General features: G+C 36.5%; 1 protein-coding gene across 6 annotated transcripts in view; it reads right to left on the reverse strand.

Annotated features, from left to right (window-relative positions):
- LOC138706771 (tyrosine-protein phosphatase non-receptor type 2-like) overlaps positions 1-25,320 on the reverse strand; it is a 41,020-nt gene that overhangs the window by 3,891 nt on the left and 11,809 nt on the right. For 4 of the 6 annotated variants that reach the window (XM_069836442.1, XM_069836439.1, XM_069836435.1 and 1 more), the window contains exons 4-7: positions 22,421-22,646; positions 21,004-21,165; positions 19,602-19,737; positions 36-15,098 (exon numbers count right to left, since the gene is read on the reverse strand). In XM_069836442.1, the coding sequence (XP_069692543.1) occupies positions 14,758-15,098; positions 19,602-19,737; positions 21,004-21,165; positions 22,421-22,646 (865 nt within the window). In that variant the 3' untranslated portion in view covers positions 36-14,757. Of the gene's footprint in view, positions 1-35; positions 15,099-19,601; positions 19,738-21,003; positions 21,166-22,420; positions 22,647-25,320 lie in introns of those variants that run through there. The other 2 variants (XM_069836440.1, XM_069836436.1) reach the window with 2 other exon arrangements.

A 25,320-nucleotide genomic window follows, 5' to 3' on the forward strand; every position in this document is an offset into this window, starting at 1 on the left:
GTAAAGTAAAGAGCTAGAATAACTGTGAGTGCTGCTACTGCAAATAACACTTTTATTAAAACGCCTCCACACTGGTTTACAGCATCTTACAGACGTCACATTCCTAAGCAGGGACGGCAAGCCTGCTGGTGCACACACACACACAACTCTCACAGCTTCGGCACTCAGAGATTCCAATACACTGCACCCGTATCTAATCGAGTCTTTGTCCTACAAGACAGTTACACAAATGGTCCCTCTTATGACATAAAAAAGGTTAACGCCTATTAAATGACTGGCGAGATGAAGGTCTGAAACTCTGGCCCTAATAAATTACTTTAAAACAGAAGAATTAACAGTTACAATGAGCGATATTAAGAGTGTTAAAATTACTAACACAATACGTTTAGGGAGAGGAATTTCTCTCTCTCACATGCGCGCGCACACACTTTCGCACTAATAATCTGACCACAGTTCACACAGTAGCAGCTTGCTTGTACCAATTACTACAGATTCATTCTTTGTACCATTGGGATCACTTCACCTTGGTGCTACAGACTGCACATGACACCAACTTGAAATCAATGGAGGAGCTCGGTATAACCTTAATATTCATCATCATAGTGAATTCTCATATTACAGTGACTTTGTTGTACTTGTTTCGTCAATATTGTCCTTCCGAAGTTTTACATTTACTGAGAAAGCAATACCAACTGTCAAAATGCTTGTCTGATTATTCTGTTCTTTGCTGAGCAGAAACAGCCGAATAAAATAATTCAGCTTTCTTTCCTGTTGAGTATTCTACACTACAGTCTAGCACAGCAGGTGCCGTCCCCGTGTAAACACATTACAGCAAGTTGAGTGAGAGGGCACCTAACTTTACACTCAAGCTGGTTATGTAAAAATACAGATCCACTCAACATGGAACAAATCTGTTTTCCCTTGTACAAAGTCACAGGAAGTACAAAATACGTTGGTACTACTGAAAGGAGGAGTCCTTCTTCGTTTATCTTTGTATTCGAATGAAATGCTATTGTCTTCGAAGAGGCACTTTTATAACGATTCACACTTCAGAGCGCTGCCTGCTAGGAATGTTGAAATGTACTTGTCACACAGTTGCTTGACGCTATTGCTGTGTTCCAGAAATAAGCTGTGTCCAACTCAGGAGACTTTACACCACCAATGAAATTATGGTCAACTTTTGATTTTTCTCATTAGGAACTGCTTTTGCAGAACTGAATGACCTTGAAATAATTATTTACGAATGAGAAGAATTATATCAATAATAAATCATGTTGCCGAAGAATTTCTTATCTAAAACGAACTGATTTTACAAATATGAGAGTAGAGAGAAGAGCTGATCTCCTTATAAATCTAACAATTATCGAATCTTCTCAGTAAAAGCATAATAATAATAATAATAATAATAATAATAATGCATTTCTTACAAACCAAAGGCATAAATAACTGGCAGTGGGAAAGCTTACATTTTTACTTGCTTTTAATAATACCGTCTAATTTCAGAATGAAACCCTGACTAAGAGTACTATAGAAAATACGGGCTATTCCATCTCAAATCGACTGAAATACAGAGAAAATTGACCTTGCAATTTTTAAATACAATGAAACTTTTTCTGTCCGTAGACAACTATGATACGATGCTTTGTGCAAAGTTTGAGGCATCAGAACTTAAATTAAAAATATTTAAATTTATCGTATTTTCATAAAATTAGCAACTTTAAACTGTTGTGGCTCCGAAATCCTTTCACCCAATGATCAAAATCATGGTTTATTTTGATGCTGAAAAGTTAACGTTTATATTGACATGTAAACAGTTTTTCTTACTTTTTATGGAAATGAAGAAATTTAGATTTTTCTTAATTAAGACACCTTTGCCCACGAAAAAAAATATTTTTAAAATATATGGTTAGATTCCGCATTGACAGTACAAATAAACACGTATTTTTTACTGGTGCAACGTTAATAAGAGAGTATTGAAAAATCAAATAAAGAAAATAAATAGTACGCGTGTGAGCTAACCAGCTGACTGTGAGCTGGGAGCTAGCCTCGGCAAGCAAGGCCAGGAGATATAAACATGTGATGTTTCGTCTAGTAGTGCATAGCTGAGCTAGCTTTATCACAGGTTTTCATAAACACAGGAGTAAAATGACGCCCAACGCTCGCTTATCTTCATCTCTCGACCAGTGCTTGCTGTGTTGCACCGTTCAAGTCTAGGCGTGTGAATATAATTTATTTAATACCCCCAAAACTGATTGCTGTGACACTAAGCAAACAATGCCGAATCCCTCTTAATAATGCAAGGTTTTTTCTCAATATTTTTTACATTTTTACAAATGGCCAAAAAGCCTAAAAGTAAGTAAAATCAGATTATCTGTCTTTCTGTATACAATAAAAATAAGGATTGCTTCTTAACATAACCTACCAAATGTCAGCTTCAGAATAAGCTCCCGTTCAATGTTCTGCAGTAAATGGTTCCAGAGTTCTGAGCGCTGAAAGAGGCTTGTTTTTATAAAATACGCTAAATTTGTCGCTCAACAATACAAAAACCGTTTGACTTTAAATAGTATATTTCTGAAAATGCACTCTCCTCAGCACCTTGTATAAATTGGGAAAAAATTAGAGTATTAAAAAAATGCGAGGTTTTTTACTGATTGATTTCATATGGAATAGCCCGTATGTAACTCTATTGTGTCATGTATAATTTCACTTGGTAGGTTAAATGAAAGACAGGTTGGTCATCACTGTTTTACACTAAAGTCAATGAAGGTTGACGAAGAAGGTATGAGTTTGGTGACTACTTGGTTAAGGGGAGAAACATTATGATGATTCTGAGTACAGTGAACTCTGCTGGTAAGCCACAGTGAGTGGATTTTGATTATCAACAATGAGAGAAATATCTACATACCAACTGAATAACCCTCTGAACAGTGAAGTCTGCAACAATAAAACATGCCTTTTAATATAACAACTTGTCTGTCATCTAAAAATATATTCTTAAGTGAAAACATTTGTACCTCAATAATCAAAATATCACAGAAGATTTTTAAAAAATTTAGTGTCTCCCACTAGGCTATACTGATGTCATCCTCTAAATCATAATTCATTTATTTTTGTACAAGAATATACAGAATGGGATCAATTTTGTCTGCAGAAAGCATTTTACATAACAGATGGATCCAACACCTGTAAGATGCGACAATGGAAAAAAAAAGTGTCAATACGCAACATTCAGTTCATCTTCGTTCAAGAATCGCAAAGGAAGTTTCAACCACAATATTTTTATCAATAGTTACATTCATCACGAATAAAACTGAGTTCACTGCAACTCACACATATGGGTTCTTAAGATGGACACAGCCTAATTCAATGGAACTCTGCTCCAAACACAGTATCACTGCAGTGTTCTCATCTGACCAAGTTCCTGCTACACACGACTACACACGAGAAGAAGAGTTGAAGTTCATTCCAGAAGAATGCAATAGACGATACACACACTCAGAAGCAAAATGGCGGCCAACGTGCACTCTGTTCTCCCTTAAAACAATCCGCTTCTCACAGAATTAGTGGTAAGCAGATCAAATGCAAGTGAATCTCATTATACAATCGCTCTCAAGACCCATAAATACAATTTTGTACCTGAAATTGCAACAGATTCTGTTGAACAAAGCAGACGATTTATGGCCAAATCATGTAACACTAATATGTGTGACGAGCAATGTGGTGCTGCCTCCTACTTTGTATCATTCAAAGTGAAGTTGCTTATTTCCTCTTAAGGTGCATACATACATAGCAAACGAACAAATGACAGACGAATGCATTTACTGACTGAAATTGAAACATGTGACGATGCAGTAAAGGCAAACAGATCGTTTGGTTTGTCTTCAGTACTGATCCGTCACTTGTCGGTACATCGAAGGAAGTTGGGATTTGCCACTTGTTTGCAGTTCATAGCAGAATACAGCGGTTAGTTTAATTTCACAAACAGGATGTCGAAACTCCAGTGGACTGAAGCTGTTATCAAACTTATTGATGTATATAGGAAACAGGAAATTTTATGGCCCTATTTTGCACAGTAATATTTCGAAGTCTGTTTCTGAAATGCGACAGAAATTGTGAAACTGTCCCGATTCAACTCAACGTAAATCACAAAGCAAGTCAGTGCCTCTATATTGATTGTGACTTTCACAGAGTGGCGTCTACCACCATTGCTTTTTGTTTTTTAACTTCCATTTTGTTAGACTGCCTATAATAACAATGGCTACACTTACTATAATTATATCGTCTGCCATTACTGCGGATAATCAGTGAACGCGAATGTTCTACGACCATTTGCTGATGATTTGTCTATTACTCCGAACAGCGAAGTTTTGCTTCATCATTCGTTTGCTAAGTGTGTACAGGAACAGACAACTGACTGAGAAGGGAGACAAGCAGCAGGTGACCCTGTTCATATTAGAATCTACAAACTTTCTATAGCTCCATCCAAATCAATACGAAGTCTCTCCCTCTCGAACAGAACTATTAAACTTTCGTTTTATGGGCTAACTACACAGATGAACAGGATTACTTGGCAGCTGTGGGGAGTTGGTCGAACAGCAAAGTGACACGAACAAAGCTGTTTAGATGGACACACAAAAAAAAAGTTACAATATTATTAATAATTACATGACTTTCTCACATAATTACGTGCAGTGGACACTTAAACATTATAAAGCATTACTGTTTATCTTCGCACCAAGATGTAAATACAGATGTAGGGGTAGTGAAGAGATTCAACTTGTATGCTGCTTTATCTTCAACTGTGACATAATAGTCTTGTGTCATAGAAGTTACAGTACAACCTCTATTTACTGTTTGTCTGGGGATACAGAATAATTAACGTTCAATGGGGATTGGCACTGAATTAGGGTTTGCTAATTTTGTTTAAAGAATTTTGAATACTTTTCCAAGAATTCAATTTACTTGCACAAAGCCACAATAAGTAAATAATGGGTAATACCGTACAAACGACTTTGGAAAACATTAAATGGAAGAGCTAAATTAACTTTAGTTGAAATTTAAATAAATAACTTAAGAACACTTCAGTTGGTAGAGCAGCTGGCTACGGACTGGAAGGTCCGGGGTTCGATCCCAGGTGGTGACAGGATTTTTTCTCGTTGCCAAACTTTCAGAACGGCCCCGAGGTTCACTCAGCCTCCTATAAAATTGAGTACTGGGTCTTTCCCGGGGGTAAAAGGCGGTCAGAGCGTGGTGCCGACCACACCACCTCATTCTAGTGCCGAGGTCATGGAAAGCATGGGGCTCTACCTCCATGCCCCCCAAGTGCCTTCATGGCATGTTACGGGGATACCTTTACCTTTTTACACTTTTTAAAGCATAATACGAGTTTGACAAGAAAGAGAATAACTTTAAATCGAATATAAAAAGAGATGAATCGTATGAACTCTGAAGTGTGATTACTAGTCAGTGATGAATGCAATGGAGAAGGAAAGGAATAGGCTACCCTATCCCATTATCTCCTGGCTTAGTTGCCTCGAGTGATGCCTTATTGGTGTCACTTAAAAGGTTGAAACCTGTCTTTGGAGAGTTGACTAAACAACAAACATATGTAATACTTATAGAGATCATGAAAATTTAGTGTCAAATGTGGAATAATGTTGTTAAATGGGATCACTTAAAATCAGAGTTCTACTGTATTTAACAGGTAAGTTACGATTATGTTCAATTCTACACATTTGTAGGCATAATCGAAATTAGATGATTACAATACGAAATGCATTTTAGTTAAAAAAAAACATGCAGACAGTGGAGACAAAAGAAAAATGTTATGCTGGCAATGTTAACTAAACTTTGCATTGCAAAAAAACTATCACATCAAATTAAATAGGAAGTAGGTGAGTAAGAATGAGCATCCATCAAAATTATATTAGCAAATGGTTTTCTCCTACTCAGAAACATAGCTGTGCAAAATATGTTTGTATAGAATACATAGTTGAGTAAGTTGTTTTTAAAAGTAACTAAGTTACAATTACTTTACCAGAAAGAGTAACAGTTTCAATTAGTCAATGTACACAAAACTTAACTGAGTTACAGTTATAGCTATCACCGAACAGTTACTTTATAATTGTGTCATGATACCTTCTCCAACTCTGCAATGTCTCCCATTTGAAAGGAACTAACAGATGCCTATAAACTAAGTATGTAGAAAAAGAAAAGGTCCCTGATGTCATTAAACAAACGTTTTGAAAAATATACAAGGAATTTCTCTCACATACGAGTGTAGTTTCATAACCCATGGCAATCATGTTATATCTCTGGAAAATGTGGCAACATGGCTAGTCCAATATATATGTTTGAAAATCTGTGTTACACTCTATGGAATGTCACCGCCAGATGGTGTCTGCATGCATTAGTGGCTAGTTAATAGCACATGCAAATGTTAGTGTGCTGGTGGCCATGGACAATGCCATAATCCTCCATGATAATGCTAAAGCCCACACTGCAGCTTTTACAAAGATAGGGGTAGGGGGTGGCAGATCTTAGAAAACACTCCCTACTCGCCCAATCTCAGTCTATGTGACTTTGAGCTCATTCTGCAACTGCGTTGGAAGCGTTTTGCAGACAAGGAGGACATCTTAACAGTGTTTCGATGACAGGTAGTACACACACAGCCAATGGTATTCAAAGCCTTCCTTATCATTGGCAAAGATGTGTGGAAGTCTTGGGGGACTATTTTGAAGGATGTTAGCTATATGGCTTCCTTTTGTGTATAATAAAACAATGATTTTTATTTATGCATCTTTCGATTGCCCTCTGCCCATTGGCTCCTGTGTCCAAGAACCATTTGGTGCTAGCATTGCGAAACATTTTCCAGTGACCTTCAAACGCAAGCATATAGTGGATTTCCATTACTGCAGATATAACACAACTGCCTTTATTTGTGAAACGACCCTTGTAGTAAATATTAAGTCGTAGTTTATCACAATACCAAAATGAGTATGACAAAACCATTTTATTTAAAAGACCAATAATATGCTCTATGTTGAAAAGAAACTGAAATGTAACATAGGACGTCGGACGTTATTCTTTAGTCACATGACTACAGTAAACTCATAAAATGTTTAATTAAAAGTCTAAATCTAACTAGCAAGAAGTGAATGCAACATTCATAAGAATTACATTTCAGACATTTCTAAGACAGATTTTAGGACATCCAAAGCTGATGTAAGAAAGACATGGATTCAGAACACGACTGAGTGACCTACGGAGAAGGGCGCGCGTTATTGTTGAAATGATCGAAATAATTTTTGTCATTATTATTACACATAAGGCCGGTATTACACTGTTCGAGATTCTTACAACAAAATATATTACAAGTGACAAAAATAGTAACAATATTTTCATTACTTCGAAAAAATAACTGTTACTTGTAACACATTACTTCCAAACTCTGATACAATATCTTGTTTGTATGCATAAATAATACAAAAGGTCTCAAACTGCCAAGATGGTCTAGTGGCTAGTGGGTTCGAGCCCTTGCATACCCTGACTTATAACTTGTGTTGCGCAAGCCCATGTTCCAGGTAACACAGGAGTTTTCTCTGGAACCTCAGGTTCCCCTGTGGCACCTCATCTGCTCACATCACAGATGTAGTGTAGACTGGCCTCCTATTTTTGTACCGTGGGCAATGATTGTTGGTTAATTAGTCTACTCTGTAGCCAGTTGTGCTTCACCACCACCCAAAAATTTTAATTATATATATATATATATATATATATATATATATATATATATATATATATATATATATATAAAAAACAAAAACAAAATGGGAGTATAAAGACCATACATTAATTTTTCACGATAATTTTTTTGTAAAACTTCCGACATAGGTTTTTTTTTGTATTGTGTGTGTACTGCAAAATATACTAAAATCATTGCACACAAATTACAATTTACATATTTTAGTATAAATAAGATATTCTCATATTAATAACCAGAAGACAGCAAACAATAGTTAAGAAACAAATTCAACATCAATACTTCAGAGAAATATTCAAAATTTGCCAACACAATAACATGAAAATCAACCTTCCTCACATGTCGCAACTGGTACTGTATCCTATAGCAGTCACTAACACAGTTAAGTCTCAGCCTACCATTTACATTCCTGGTGGCAGCAAAATGGCAACACTGTGAGGCGCACTCAAGCCTTATCACTAGGGCTCGGATATATGACACGTCATATTTTTTTCCTGCTTTCATTTCAGTTGTAGTGTTGAATTAAACATGAATTACACGTTTATGACTACTTTTACACACGCTTTATGTCATATACTTGCACATTTAGGTCATTTTCTCAATATTAGTCATATTGTGCATATTTTTACGTTTTAAAGTCATATTTAGGTTATTTTTTGTGGACGTGATATTATATACAGATACAATGAAATGTGTTCGGTATTTTAAAATGTCTGTATTCTGCTGAGAATGACCAATTCTGAGAACAAGTGAATTACCAAGTGAAATTTGGTTTGACAGTCAATGGAATGTGGCCTTGCAGGAAACAATGAAGTACCATATAACTGTCTAGACAAGTGCAGGGACACCTGTGGTGCAGGTAGCCGTTTGTCCCCTGGCCTTCACATTTCGGTAGAAATAAGAATTTTAAGTCTTCAGTGTTAAGTTACAGCAGGCCATTGAACATCAACGTGCCGAAAACTAAGTGTGAAAGAGCAAAATTAAGAAGTTATATTAGAGAGTTTGGTGAGGAACAATCCTTTTCTGTAAAGTGTGTGAAATTAAGTTAAGTCGGGAAAGTGACTTAATGTGCAACAGCATTGTGATACGACAAACACAAGAGCAATGTAACTCTGCAATCTGCTCAACAAAGCAGGCAACGTCTTTTGTTTGACGCAGTTTTTCGAGAAACATCTGCGGACGATGGTATCCGCTAACATTCCTCTCAATAAAGTGAATGATGAACACTTCAAAACCTTTATGGAAAAATACACGATGCACCCGACTGCCAGTGTTGCCACGACCTACCCACGAAAATCAGGAGAAAACCATCGAAAAAAAAAAAAAAAACAGGAGATTACAGTAGATTAATTACACATGAATTTTCTCTTCATATAATAATATTAATTACAAAACAGTGTACACTGTAAGAAAGATGATACTGTTGTATTACTATGTAGCACATCCCTAACCAATGAAAGGGAACAATTTTGCTAAATATTAATACTGTCATCTTTACTCAGTGTATGTAAATAAGTCATGCAATTTTGTTTTTACACAGTAATGTCTCATTGACAATGTTTCGCATTAAAATCTATTAATCAGGAGTCTTTCGCATATTGCCAAATGATTTTCGATAGAACGAGAATTATTTTAAAGATGATATTAAAGATAGTACTGCATTAGCTGCGATTATAAGAGACGAAAAATTATCTCTTTTCCTTTTTTGCATAACTACCCTTTAAACTGTCCATAATTTTCCCACTCTGCTTTATAATTCTGGGAAGGAGTATTTACTTTTCTTTCTTGCTGGGACATTTTCACTCATTTTAAAAGATCACTGTGCAGATATGTAACACAAAAATACCTACACTTTACTCTCTCACCGTTTCACGTGTTCTTGCTCCTTTAAGCATCATTGTGGTGACGCGTTATGAGCAGGGAGACACAAAGAGCTAGAAAAATATCCTTACTTCTAGCTCGTTGGGGAGAAGAATGAAAAGTAAGACATGGTGACATAATATAATATGTAATAAATTTAAAATCCGGGCATAGAACCAGGTGACTGTAGCATGCAAAAAACGAAGGAGAAATTCGGACTTTTGACAAAAAAAGAAGTAGAGCAGTAGATTCAGCGGAAAAACAGGAAATCTCCTGCTTAATCAGTAGGTATGGCAACACTGCCGACTGCAGATGAACCAACATTGAGGAAGAATTATTTACCTTCTTGTTATGCCAGTGTATTGCAAAGTAGTGTAGGGAACAACAAGATTTGGGTTTCCATTGATGAACAGACTGATACTTGGGGGCTGTACGTTGCAAATATTGTTATTGGAATGCTCTTTTCCAACTGGTCTGGTGATATATTTTTACTAGATTCACAAGTTCTTGGTGCAGTAAATCATTCAACAACTGTGATAGTACTCGACAATGCTATGAAACTTTTGTGGAATGGTGAAGTTAAGCGGAAATATGTTTTGTTGTTCCTAACAGATGTACCAGATACAATCTACACTTAAATGGGACTGTCATATTGACATACTATCAAAGGAACTCAACAAAGGTATTTTTATGTTAAGGAAATTAAAAACAAATGTTAGTGTTGAAGTGCTAAAATCTGTATACTTTGCTTATATCCATAGCCATCTGACGTATGGAATAATAGTTTGGGGTAATGATCCTAAAATAATAAAGTTATTGAAACTACAAAAGAGGGCAGTAAGAATAATCTGTCATGTTGATAACCGTACACATTGTAAACCTTTATTTCGGAGATTTGAAATTTTAACTGTACCGTCTTTGTATATTTTAAGTTGTTCAATGTATGTACAAACAAATATTAATAATTTTACTACAAATACCTCAGTGCACAGCTATTCTATAAGGCATAAAAATGATTTAAGAAAAGGACAATGTAACTACACTACTACTAATAGCAGCTTTGTAGAGATTTGTAAAAAGTTATATGTTTTACCCGACAATGTTAGACATTTAAGCTTGAGGCTTTTTAAGAATGAAATTAAAAATAAATTAATAGACTGGTCACTATATAAAATTGGCGAGTATTTTAACTCTATATAGCTGTATACCTTTTAAGGAGAATTGTCTATATGATATAAAATGTGATTATTTCCTTGTATGTAACTTATGAACATATTGCTTACTTGTAAATCTTTTTCTGGTATTTAAATGTTTTTTCTTAACATGACATTTTCCTATGCTGCATTGTACAGTCTTTGGAATGAAATAAATATTATTATTATTATAGCATTGCACATGGTAAAAGGCCTTAATATTCAGTATCCAAAAATGGTGCATTTAACTTGCTTAGCTCACGGTTTGCATAGAGTTGCGGAGGAGATACAACTTAATTTCCCTGATGTGGACAAATTGATATCAAATATCAAAAAGATATCTGTCAAGGCGCCATTGAGAGTGAAAAAATGTAAACAACTAGCCCCACTTCCTCCACAACCAACACTTACCCAGTGGGGCACATGGCTGAATGCAGTTGAGTATTACTACGAGAACTACGAAAACATAAAGAAAATTGTGTCGACATTTGACAGCACTGATGCATCTTCAATCAAAATTGTTCAGGAAATGTTTTCCAGCATTTTGTTGGGGATTTGGTTGACATAAAATCAAATTATGGAGGTATCGCAAAATCGATTTCTCGCCTAGAGTTACATCAAAGCTTGGAACTGTGAAAGATGTAGAATGCGAAGTAGGGAGGGCAAGGGGCAGTGGAGCGAAGGACAAATTTACGGAAGTGCTGGATGGAAATAATGGATTTCCAATAATGTGCAAAATTAGTGACATTTTAAATGGTTGTAAAGCTGTTTTAGAGGAAGATGGCCCACAATTAGAGTGCAATGACTTCACCCTGTTTAAACATCTTGTGACTTGAACAATACAAGATCATTCTGACTGACAACCGGAGAAGAATTTGAAGATGCACATACATGGTAATGCTGCCATAATGCTTAGAACTTTATTTCATTGTAATTATCACAGGTATTTGTTCATCCACAATTAGCTTAATACAGGTTACTGTTCTTTACAAGAACAAGAATTGTGAATAATAGAAGAAGCAAACCATTACAAGGAAAAATTGAACTTGTGTTTTAATGTTAAAATAATGCGATTCGAATAATGTGGCAATTATGTAATTAATTAAATCTGAATCCATTTCACTGGTCACATTTTGTCTCTTTTTGGTCATATTCAGTTATTTTTAAGGTAATATTTTGCTTCATACTTCCCTACTTATGGCAGTGATCAGGCTATGCTCAAGTTCTCACTGTCAGATAGTCTTGAACTGCAGAAATTAACTTTCATGTACAGCACTCCTCCTTGTGCTTAGAATCCAATCACGTTTTCAGTGGCGTAGCATGAAATTTTGAGCAGGGGAAGCTAACTCAAGTTGTCTTTCATGCAATATGAGAAAACGTATTACAAAAATATAGTCTTAAAATAAATAGTAGTCAATGTCAAGTCAGCAGTTGAAGATTGGTTGGAACCTCGTAACACCAATAAGGCATGACCTCAAATGGTACATAGTAAAATATGATTTCACGGTTTACACATCTCTCTAACAAATAAGACATGTATACGTATAACATTCGCTCACTCCCTGTCATACTTAGAGAAACCACAATATTAACGGTCAATAGATACAGTATCAGCATCATTACGTAAGTATGCGTCTGTATTTTGAGCGTTTCCTTCATTGACAGCAAGGGAGTCGGTCATTTGATTTTTAGATCACACTTTTGTTCATAAGTCAGTCAGTCATGATAATAGAATTGTCCAAAAAAATTCAAGTAAATTGGTGTCAGGAACTGTTATTTCGCTCATTATTTATTATATCAGCCACAATGCACACTAACACTTCAACTGAACACAACTCACGAAAAGGGATAACTCGGAAACTACTTATTTTCGATGTCAAAGCTAGCTTCTTGCGAGCCTTGCAGCCAGTGTAGTTTAGTTAGAAAGGGATGGAAAATCTGCGGGGTGGGTAACACAGAAGAAACCAGTCAGCTTGGAAGCTGGTGTGTGCAGGCTTCTTGTTTACTGCTGCATCACAAATCATCCTGAGCTGCCGCATCACAATATTTAACGCGTAAATATAAATTCTATCAAAATTAATAAATAATTTTGTCCATAAACTGCAGGTTTATTATGAAATTATTATTAACTGGGGAAGCTGAGCTACGCCACTGCACGTTTTCAAACTTCTCTTAGTCAGAGAGGAGATGCGGTCAGCATGGTTGTGATCCACACTAAAATCTTCATAAAGAAAACACGTTATGGATTCAATGCAACAGGGGCTTATCTGCAAAATGTTTTGTTCTACAGCAATGGAAATGACTCACAAATCTATTTTCAGTGATGCCTCTCTGAAAAGTTTCGTGTTTTGTACTGTGGGTAACAGCATATTTGTCAAATTAGAAGAAACTGCATTTATTGTAAAAAATAAATAAATAAGAAATAACTAGTCTTCTATAGTCCCGTCGCTCTAATTTCCGGCAGCCAATCGCGTTGTAGGTCGGCTACATTTAAATGTGTGCGTCTTGTGATTCACTGAGGAAGACATTATTCATTTCTTAAGGCTCGATAAATACTTAATATAATCGCCCGCCATTTTGGCTCTTTTGTTGGCATTCGCAGAAAGCACACGAGGACGTTATTTGCCGCTCAATTATTTGCTGAATTACAGTGCGTTTGATTTATTATCATAGGAGCTACGACAAGATAATGTTTAACGGTGTGGCAAATAGATTCCTCGTATGGTAGCTAGGCAACGAAAGAACAAAAATGGCGAACGATACTATCTACCTAGACTTTATAGAGCCTTCACTTCCTAAGACATAGGCAAAGAGGAGGAGTCACGCCGGGAATAATAGCGTCGTGACTATAACAACAATCTTTCGTCATGAATTTGAATGATACAAAAGCATGTGCAACATTTATTGTTGTGATTTATTTATTATTCACACTCAAATAATCAAGTTCGATCTGCTTGGAATTTAATTAGACTCCACCAACTCAAGCACTTCGACCAGCTTATTACAGCAGTGGCAGGAAGTTTTATAAATTTGAAATGTATGTGTGTGGACTCTATCTACATTTTCTAGAAAAAGAGAAGGGAATATAATTCAACATGGAGTTCAAATATATGTAAAATTAGACATGTATATTTTTGTACATATTAACACTTGAGCAATTTCCTTCTTTAATAACAAAATCTGTGGCAAGATAGACACACAACTACAGCTTTCACATATCACGACTCTGTACGAATAGACTTCATGTTTAACGGACAAGAAATTTCCTGTTGCCATTAGGTTATACTGGGTAGAAAGTATAAAATAGATCAATTTCTGCACACAGTAGCATGGAAAGTCCTGAGGAATGGCACTCGGCATTGCCCACAACTCCCATGTTAACAGTAAGACTGCATGACATTCTTTCTTATACGGTTTTCCATAATTTTCAATTCTTTTTATAATTTGTTTCTAAAATATGAATATACTCCAGCACTTGAGGTTTGGACACCGGCCACTATTTTGCTTCTGAACGTTCACTGCAGTTCACTGCCTGAGAGATAAAATGCGAGGCAAGGCCATACCCGTAGTGTGCCACTTTGATTTTGTACCCATGGGATTACTCCTGCCCCATCAGGAAGCTCGTGGGAATGTGACGAACTGGGAATGCTTGCAATTTTAACACTCATCACTTGAACGAAACGCGCATTTCTACTCAATGAGAGACAGAAAAGAATTATGTACAGCAATTAATAACTACATTCAATTAATTAAATAGATGGTGGAGGCACCTAAAAGCAAAAAGTGAACGCAATTCCCCGGTACAGAACGAAACGTAAACAGGACAACGCATTGCACAAGCTCCTGATGGGGTAAAGCTGTGACTCACAGTGAAAGCAGGATTCATGTCTCAACTGCAACACAAATACTGTCACGATCTACCTACCAAATGCACGTGATGCCTCAGACTCTACTTGACAAGTAACTGTACGCTATCGCACCCCCTATCAAGAGCACTCCCACCCCTATGCCAATGGTTAAGGGTTGCAATATTGACCTCTTCATCTGCTGCCAGCTCTCGGCCGCCTGCTGCTTGCGCTTCATGTCGCGCACCTGCTGCGTCACACGTTCCTTGCGTTCAGCACGCCGTCGCCGTGCCACCCCGTCTCTGCTCTCTGGGCTGGAGGGGGGGCTCTGGTACGAACCCTCGTCGGAGCTGCCGGGTGTATTGGGCAGGGGCCGCGTGGGTGGTGGTGGTGGCTCGCTTGGCAGTGGTTTGTCTGGAGGCTGCTCCTCCGAGTCCACTGGAACAAATCCATGCATTATGTCTATGTTCACTACAGGGGAGAGAAGAGCTGTGGTCATCTGAGAGGACTGAAATATGAAGTAGTGAGAGAAGGTTTCAGAAGTACCAGATTTAGGAAACCTGGTCCCACAATGTGGCTATTTGTCAGCAAATTCAATCGCACAGAAATGTTAAGGACAAAAGCATTCAGGAACATAATCTGTATAAGAACTGTGCAAGATTCGGGAAGCCACTGAACGGAGCTCTAGTGCATCGACTCAGAATCTTAGGGTCGAATTCATAGTCGTCACTTATAAAATGAGGAAACACTTAAGTAATGAGCATTTCCTTAGCACTTATTTTAGATTGTATTGCAGAGACGCTACTTTTTCATATGCACTGAGCATTCCCTTGACATCGAAAGAAATATGGCAACAAGGCTGGATGTGAGCGCTTTCCTACATTCAATTATTATAGAGCTAAAAATTATGCAAAATGTCGAGAAAGCATTTTACAGAAGTAGAAAGAAGTGAGTTAAGAGAACTAGTTATGATAATAAAGAGACGTCGGAAGTAAAAAATCTGATAATTGATCTCTAGAAAAGAAGAAATTAACATGGGACAAAATTGCAGTTGAGTTTAATGCAAACTCCGAAAATATTCCTGTAAGTAAATAATTTTAATTAATTTTTCTGTAATTTTTATGGTATACAAAGTGGAAGTGATATAATTATGCAAATTTTAACAACTTATTTCTTGGGTAGAATACAAACAAAAATGAAAATAATACTTTTTTTGGGACGTGAATACTTTTCGGAAGAAAAAAAAAAACCACTTAACCATACCTGAAATTATGCTGTAGCATAAAATCTCAAAGGAACCAGTATTTTCAGCAGTTGTGAAATCGGTAAGCCTCATGGTTGTATTGTGAATTTCAATGAAAGATACCAGTGTTCTTGTTGAAACTACATCTACTCTTAAATTGTTGGTCATTGTACATCTCTAAAGGGTTTTCCATATCTCTGATATATCTTTTGTTTTGCCAAAACGAATTTTCATTTTCATTTTCGTTACAGAACTCAATAACTTCATCAAAATCATAATCATCATCCACTATATACTGAATCAGCTGATTACAAAGCACATAAGGAAACACTGACAGGCTGCCTTATTTGTTCACTTCAGTGGGATTTATGAATTGGAAATGATAAGGGTTTCCTTATGATAAGTGTTAACTATGAATTCGGCCCTTAGTCGCGAGCTTCCAGTTCCACAACCCACCTTGCACAAACGTGCTATCTTGTTCAAGTCTTGCATACCCTTGAGGCCGAGCAACGTGCTGTGATTTGTTCAGGCTGCAGAAAGTGAGAAACTCTGATTCAGTGACAAGTCGACATTCCACGCTTGTGGCTTGTCAACAAACAATCTCAGAATACGGGCCAAACACAACTTTTGAACGGACGAGAGAGTCGATGTGTAGTTAGGCATGGTAGAGATGAAAATGTAAGGTCTCTCTGTATTTCAGGAAGCAACAACAGCTACCTGGATATGTTACAGACATTTTTGGTGCCTCAATTACTGCAACGTGGTATTGCTGAAACCACTGTGTCAACAAGTTGGGGCACCATCACATTCGTCATCACTTGAATGAAGGATAGCAGAGACTCATTATGCACCACTGCTATTCTCACCTTTGAGAGGGCACTAACAATAGACAAGTCTATGGATGCAAAAAAGAGGAAGCTGAAGGGTGGATGGACATTGGCCAGCAGAAAGTGCCTCAATCAGAGCTTTCCAAATGCTATCTCGAAGCCCACAAAAACATGAAATGAAGAAGCAACATTTCAGGTCTCTGGAAAAATTTTACTGCAAGACAGGTCTATAGACATCACAAAGTTTTGAAATCCTTCTACAACGCTATAAAATGCTTCATTCAAATAAGTAAAATGTTATACAAAAACATATAATTTGAGTTAAGTAAGCCAAGTGCCTGAGATCTGGTCTCACTTGCCTCAGCAACTGGTGACAACCCCATGGCTTAGAGGCAATAGTAAATGTCCCAACAAGAATAGGAAGCAGCAGTCAGTCAGCAGTTGATCAAATCATACTAAACAAGGATTTGTGGAACTGCAGTTCTAATGTAATAATAACTGGGTTCTCTGATCATGATGCTCAAATCCTGCAGTTACATCTAGAAGATAGGAATAAAATATTCAGTATCTAAATCATCTACTTGAGAAAGAATCTTGGAACTCCATATTCAAACAAACATCAGTAAATCTTGCATATGATGAATTCTTTAAAACATTCAATTATTATTATGAGACAGCTTTGCCTGAAATTAATATCAAATTTACAGGGAATACAAAAAACTGGGTCACTACAGGGATAAGGGAATCCGGAAAAAGACTAAGATTTCTTAACAAAATATTAAAAGGGGGATGTCTCAAAAACGTTTAAAGATTATTATTATCATCATTACAAGAAAATTTATAATAAAGTAATATGTCAAGCCAAAAAAATGCACAATGATAAATTTATAAATTCAGCTAGGAACAAGTCAAAGGCTATGTGGAAAGTTATTAAAGATGAACTGGGACAAAATAGTAATGATATAAAAAATATCAAACTAAAATGTGATGGTGGAGAAATATGTGACCCCAATAAAATAGCAAACATATTTAACGATAGGTATCGCAGAAACTATACTGGGTAACAGTACAAAGATTAAAAACAATAATATAACAAAACACAAGGATAATTGTAATAGCATATTCCTAAATCCTACTAATGAAACAGAAATTACGGAAATTATTAAACAATTTGGGAATAAAAGATCAGCTGGCATCGATGGGATTCCAGATTTTATTATCAAAAAATGTTTTCTAAATATAGTTACTCCTGTAACTTTCATTGTAAATCTTTCACTGTCAATAGGCCAATTCCCAGACAGTTTAAAGATGGCAAAAGTGAAACCCTTACATAAAAAAGGACCACAGACGGAAGTTCAAAATTATAGAGCAATCTCCTTACTCTCTGTTTTTTCTAAGATAATTGAAAAGGTTATGCACAAGAGGCTTGTATCATTTTTAACCCAACATAATATAATTGTTGAAAACCAACATGGATTTTGTAAGGGTAAATCAACTAATATGGCAACTATAAACTTTTTAAAAAGAGTATATGAATCTATTGACAACAAAGAAATAGGAATAGGATTATTTTTAGACCTCTCAAAAGCATTTGATCTAGTGGATCACACTATTTTGTTGGAAAAATTAAAAACTATTGGAATTAGAGGCTTGGCACACAGTTGGTTTACTTCCTACCTGGAAAACCGTGAACAAAGAACAGAGATCACTTGTAAAGAAAATGGTAAAATAATAAATATAGAAAAGACAATAAATCAACTAGTGGAATGGTTTGAGAGAAACAGACTGGTAATCAATAAGTCGAAAACCATAGCCATTTCTTTTCATCATTCACAAAATAATAATTCTGAGTGGCCGGTCACAGAGTATCAAAATGAAACAATTCAATATTCTAACAATACAAAATTTCTTGGTATATGGCTAGATGAACATTTAAAATGGTCCGTACACCTTCAAGAACTAGGGAAAAAATTAAGTAAAATTTGCTTTGCCTTGCGATTACTAATAAGAGCATCATCTATTGAATCTGCTCACACATTGCACTTTGCATGCTTTCACTCTATCCTAACGTATGGTATAATCTTTTGGGGTAATTCACCCAATGCAATCCAAATATTTAAACTACAAAAGAGAGCTATTAGAGCCATAGTTCAAGTGTCTCAAACTACCAGCTGCAGATCATTCTTAAAAAAATTACATATCTTGCCATTACCCTGTATTTATATTTATGAAACCTTACATTTTATCAACTATAATTTGCATAGCTTTCCTACAAATTCAGACACACACCAGCACAACACAAGAAATAGAGATAATATTTTTATTGAAAGTTTTAACACAACTCTATATAAAAACAGTTTCATTCATGCTGGTGTTCTTATGTACAATAGCCTACCAAATTATCTTAAAGAAATATCTGCACATCAGAAATTTAATAAAGCTCTTTATAAAATTTTAATCAAAAACTGCTTTTACAGTATGAATGAATTTATTGAAAATTGTCATAACTGAATAGAAAGAACGCCTTACTTCAAAAAACTTTACTTCCTCTTTTCCAGATCCTGACTATGAGAAGGATGTCTTCTCATGAAAGACGCGATGGTTGAAATTGACTCCTGACTTCAAGAAATACTGCAAACAGGACTTATAGCCGAAATCGACGGACCTGTGCTTTCTTCAATCAAGTTCCAAGCTTTTTATATTTGTATCTGTGTTGCATTTAATTATAGTTATTACTTTTATGTATATTATGTAATTAATTATTAGTTTGTACATATGACATGTCCCATATCATGTATATGATCAGTGATGTAATAAATGATTATGATTATTATTATCATACCAATTTTAGGCTGGATATCAATCACTCACCATGATTGTTCGCAACCTGGGGCCTGGAGAGGGAGGCACCTCGTGGTGGTGGCTGGGGGGGCTGCTCCTCGGTTGGCTGTGAATGGTTAGGTGTGATGGCACTCAACTCGATCGTGTTGTCAGACGCATCACTCTGCTGAAACGAAGTAGCAGAACAATTCAGTGCCAGTGAATTTTCAAAAGATAAAAGAGCATTGCAACAGCAAGATTACATACTATATTAATTACACTCGCCCACTTTTCTTATCAAATGAATCTGGTTCTGATCGTCACCAAGCTCTTGTCCTTCGATCCTATCCCTTTTACCGACATTACATGCCACCTAATTGATTCAGCATAGCTTTCTGGGTTTGGATAATAAAATTATATCAAGACTCGCCTTACATATGGAATGATTAACACTGTAATGCCGTATGCTGCAGTAAGCATATGCAGATTACATGAAGGCAGCTCAGTAATGTATGCCTAGACTTTCTGAAGATCAGGGTTTCCTCGATTATTTTAAATCCTCACTCCATTGCTTCAACTTCACTCTTCATTAGTTCAATTGAGGAAACACGGATTACTGTGACTTATTTTTCTGTTAATGCTGTGACATCACATCCAAGCAAAGACTTTCAAATACTTTATGAGCAATCTTTTCCCTCAAAAAATAATCGTAAATTCAGATGATGTACGACTATAGGACTCATTCTAAATGGAGTCTGAGATTAAAATAACGATCATGAACATACACATTGCGATTCTCCAAATGTGTAGCATGTCTACTCACTCTGCCCGAAATCACCTACGTACAATGTACTTCATATTATAGGACAGAATCTACAGCACTCACTGTATGCCACTGTATGAAGTGGAGATGAGATTTTCTTTTACATCCACTTCATACAGTCTTCCAATACATTGAACGTCATAAAGAACAAGCCTAGTCTTAAGTTTTATATATAATAATTTTAAATGTTTTTAATTCATAATTCAGGCACACTGCATGCCTCCCAATATATTGTATTATAATTATGTTCACTGGAAGGCTTTCTATCTGTATGTCAATTTAATTTTAAGACTATGTACGCCATTCAACCATTTTATGTAAAGTATGCATGGTCAGACTATTTACTAGTGTTTTACAAATGTGTTTAAATAATATCTTCACCTAGTTCAAATGTTTGTTTGTTAGAAAACTATCACCTGAAGATGACTTGAAAATAAGTCGAAAATATTCGTGACATATATTAACATTGTATCTTGATGTAACAGAATCCATTTCTGCCATCATAACATGATAAGTGATCCGACTGAAAAATAAAAAACTAATTTATGTGATACAAAATTTGAGTTTAAGGAAGCCAAGTGACTGAGGCCTGGCCAACCAGCCGCCACTGCTTTGAACGTCAGTACTCACCCTGAGGATGTTGCTTCCATTTATATACTTGTTGGATCCCTCGATGATCGCCCAGTATGAGAAGCGCAGTTGGTCTGGGGTCTGAATTAGGCCCATGCGGTATCTGCGCATCTCCAACAGTACTTCTCTCACATTCACGGATTCCAGCCCACTCTCCTCAATCTGCAAACAGCACAGAATCAGACTCAGATCCTCATGAAGGAAGAGACTTCCACAGGTACAACTTGTCACTGCTGGGCAGAGCACAGAGTTTACTGCACTCACTACTCAAGATGCAAACTTCTGTTGTAAAATGTTGGTTGGTTGGTTGGTATTAGTGTCTTGTACTCCAATATTTAGGAAGAAGACTGGAATACCGAGTAAAAGTTGAATAGCGAAGATGATCTTCACCCATATCTCCATTAAAAATACAGGAGATTCTGCAATAACAATTCTATAGAAGAAAAATTCCAAGTCCATACTGTATAAATGCTGAATTTCTTTAAAAATCTTAGTAAACAAGCAAAATTAAGACTACTTTCCCTTTATAATCTCCCCTGGAATACAATACCTGCTGCCTGGGAAAAGCTGTTATTATACCAATTCTGAAAAGCAATAAACCAGCTAATACTTTTCCCAGTTATTGCTTGGTAATGTGGCAGCAGCAAAGAGATTTCATAGATTAAATTGGTTCTTGGAATCTAGTAACTTCCCTCTAGTCAGGCTGGCTTTAGACAATGAACAGATTTAAAATTTAGTCAAGATATTAAAGAGAAAAGAAGACTCCTTAGCAATATTCATTGATTTTCCAGGAGCATATGACTGTTTGGAGATCAAAATTAATTGAACTGCAACCTCTAGGTGTTCAGGCAATATGTTATGCTAGATCAGTCATTGCATTACAGAAATATTTACAGCCACAAAATATGACAAAATCCAGGCGTCTGAGATGGACAGGGCATGTAGCACATACGGGCGAATCCAGAAATGCATATAGAGTGTAGTTGGAAGGCCGGAGGGAAAAAAGACCTTTGGGGAAGCCGAGACATAGATGGGAGGATATTAAAATGGATTCGATGGAGGTGGGATATGATGATAGAGAATGGATTAATCTTGCTCAGGATAGGGACCAATGGCGGGCTTATGTGAGGGCAGCAATGAACCTCCGGGTTCCTTAAAAGCTATTTGTAAGTAAGGTAAAAAAAGGAGATTTGAAAACCCCGGAAATTACAGAGGCACAAGTGTTACTAGTCAACATTTCGAATGAGTGTGATAATAATCGTCGACATGGCTTCCTTCAGGAGAGTAAAGACATCAGGGGGACGTAAAAGAATGAAAGGGTTCCAGGCAAAATTATTGTTTTGTGAACAATGCTCTGCCCCACTTCCTTGTGCCTCCTCCAAACCAGAACTGTCTCCATTAAACAAAACACACTTACCAGCACTAGACACGAATCAACTAAACAGAATGTGCCTGAACGCCCAATGCCGGCTGAACAATGCACGACAGGAGGTCCCACGTTCTGGTCCAGTGCCCCACTCTCCCGCACCACCATGAGGAAGTTGAGGAATGCTGTTGGGCTCTCTGGAACGCCGAAGTCGGGCCACGTTGTGTAGTGGAAGTGAATTATGTCACGACTGTTGCCGCTCTCAGTCTCTGTCAGTCTGTAACAAGCAGAGGCCTTCAAAGTTACTATGACAATCACAAGAAATCCATTTCCACTAGCTCAAGCTTCAATTTTTTTCCTTAGTTGGTTATTTCACGACGTTTTATCAACTGCTCTGGTTATGTAGTGTCTGAGTGATCATGTAAGCAAGATGAGTCCAGGTTGTGTCGAGTTATCCAGCATTTGTTCTTAATGGGTTGAGGGAAAACCATGGAAAAACGTCAACCTGGTAACTTGTCCCAACCAAGATTTGAACCCGGGCCTGCTTATTTCACAGTCAGGCATACTAACTTACTCCACAGTAGTGAACAGCTGCAATGTTATACACTCACTTGGCATCCTATACATACTTTTAGGTGTAATAATTCGATCAGGACGGCCACACTTCAGTAACATCTTAGTTTGGTAGCACACTGTAATGCGAAATGTCTAATATTAGGCAGAAGGCCTTGAACATTGAAACATGGACTACCATACAGTGCAGTAAAGGCATATTTTACCACATATGTGGATACAGAAACTGAAGTTTGAGTGTCAATATCTAACCTTTCAAAGTTTTAAAGTCTTGTGGATAGGCCTAAGTAAGCTAAACATCTAAATTAAATAAAGCTAGTGGCTTGTGAAGCAAGTTCATTAAAAGTTTAAATAAAGATTTTTCAGATTTATTTTTCAGGCAGAATACCAGATATTTTGATAGTTATTTGCTTCCATAATAATGAAACCTACTGCACAAAAGATATAACATTGAAAGCAACGTATAACTATAAAAGTATTTCATTTTTAATAATATTTATGTCTTATGTAGTTTTTACTAACATACATGTATAGCAGTTACTCAGAAAATTATAGAAATTATGATCTAATGTAAGATATCCTCTAAGTTTACTTACATAACCCCAAAAGTTTTAACTTTAATATCATTAATAGTATTAAAGAGCATCATTAGTGACAAATATTCACACCATGGAATTACCTGCAATAGTACATTTCATTTTTAATGGAGATAATGTCAACAAACATTCTTGAGTTTTGTAGTTTTTAATAACCTATATACAGCTGTAATAAGAAAATTACACAACAAAGAATAAGATCTGTAAATTCATGATAATATAACCTTTGTAAGAAGTTTTGAAGTTTTTAGTAACCAATATAGAGACATTCTGTTAGTTGGGAGGCCGGAGGGAAAAAGACCTTTAGGGAGGCTGAGACGTAGATAGGAAGATAATATTAAAATGGATTTGAGGGAGGTGGGATATGATGATAGAGAATGGATTAATCTTGTGATAGGGACCAATGGCGGGCTTATGTGAAGGCAGCAATGAACCTCCGGGTTCCTTAAAAGCCAGTAAGTATATAGAGACATTCTCAGAAAATTACACAAAGGAAGATCGACCTATTGGCATTATGATGTCAGAGAATCTGTTGGCTATCCTAGAGTCATGGCTTCCACGATAATGTTGATTTTTAGTGTTTTGTTTTATTCCGAAAAGCTATTAGTTCTCAAAACTGAAGACAGGTGGATTTTGGAAAATAGGAAAATAGGTATTTCATTGAAACACTACTATTTTTCCGCACATCCTTGGATGCCAAGCTTCAACATGAGGTGATAAAAGAGTAATGGAACGGAGAAAAATTCTCTCCGGCACCGGGATTTGAACCCGGGTTTTCAGCTCTACATGCTGATGCTTTATCCACTAAGCCACACTGGATACCCATCCTGGTTTCGGACAGAATCGTCTCAGTTTAAGTTCCAACTTTTGGGTTCCTTCTAGTGGCCGCCCTCTGCACTACATCATAGATGTCTATAAACGTAGGACTGAAGTCCACACATGTGCTGAGGTGCCGGAGAAAATTTTTCTCCGTTCCATTACTCTTTCATCGTATGATGACGCAGAATATCTGCATGGAAATATCATATGTACTTCGGTACATTAAAATAATATATATGATATGCGTAAATCACTTTATGATTTAAGACGGCGCTTATTCCGTCGGATCCCGGCCAACTAGTCACTCACAACGAATGCACCTCAGCACATGTGTGGATTTCGGTCCTACGTTCATAGACATCTATGACGTAGTGCAGAGGGCGCCACTAGAGGGAACCCAAGAGTTGAACTTAAACTGAGACAATTCTGTCCGACGCCGGGGTGGTATCTGGTGTGGCTTAGTGGATAAAGCATCAGCAAGTAGAGCTGAAAACCCGGGTTCAAATCCCAGCGCCGGAGAGAATTTTTCTCTGTTCCATTACTCTTTCATCGTTTGATGACGCAGAATATCTGCATGGAAATATCATATGTACTTCGGTACATTAAAATAATATATATATATATATATATATATATATATATATATATTCAACATGAGGGGTCATTCATTAAAATCTGTTGAGCCATTTTTTCTAATTTCCAGCAAACTTTTCGTTTTGATTTGATTCAGTTCAATTCCGCTAAGTGAGAGTGGGCCTTAAGAGACTTATGAAAATTCATTCACCAGAAAATATATGCCCAATAAGATTGTTAACAGGCTAACGTAATTTTATATTTTGTGTTATGAGCAATGTAGTTTTGCAAATTCTGCTTTAACAGCTAATGCCGTCATTGTGTTTACATTATTTTAAAATTATAGTAAATTTCTATTTTTAGTACTGAATTCTGTATGATTGGGCAAGG

Source organism: Periplaneta americana, chromosome 9 (assembly GCF_040183065.1).
Source record: "Periplaneta americana isolate PAMFEO1 chromosome 9, P.americana_PAMFEO1_priV1, whole genome shotgun sequence".
Lineage (NCBI taxonomy): Eukaryota > Metazoa > Arthropoda > Insecta > Blattodea > Blattidae > Periplaneta > Periplaneta americana.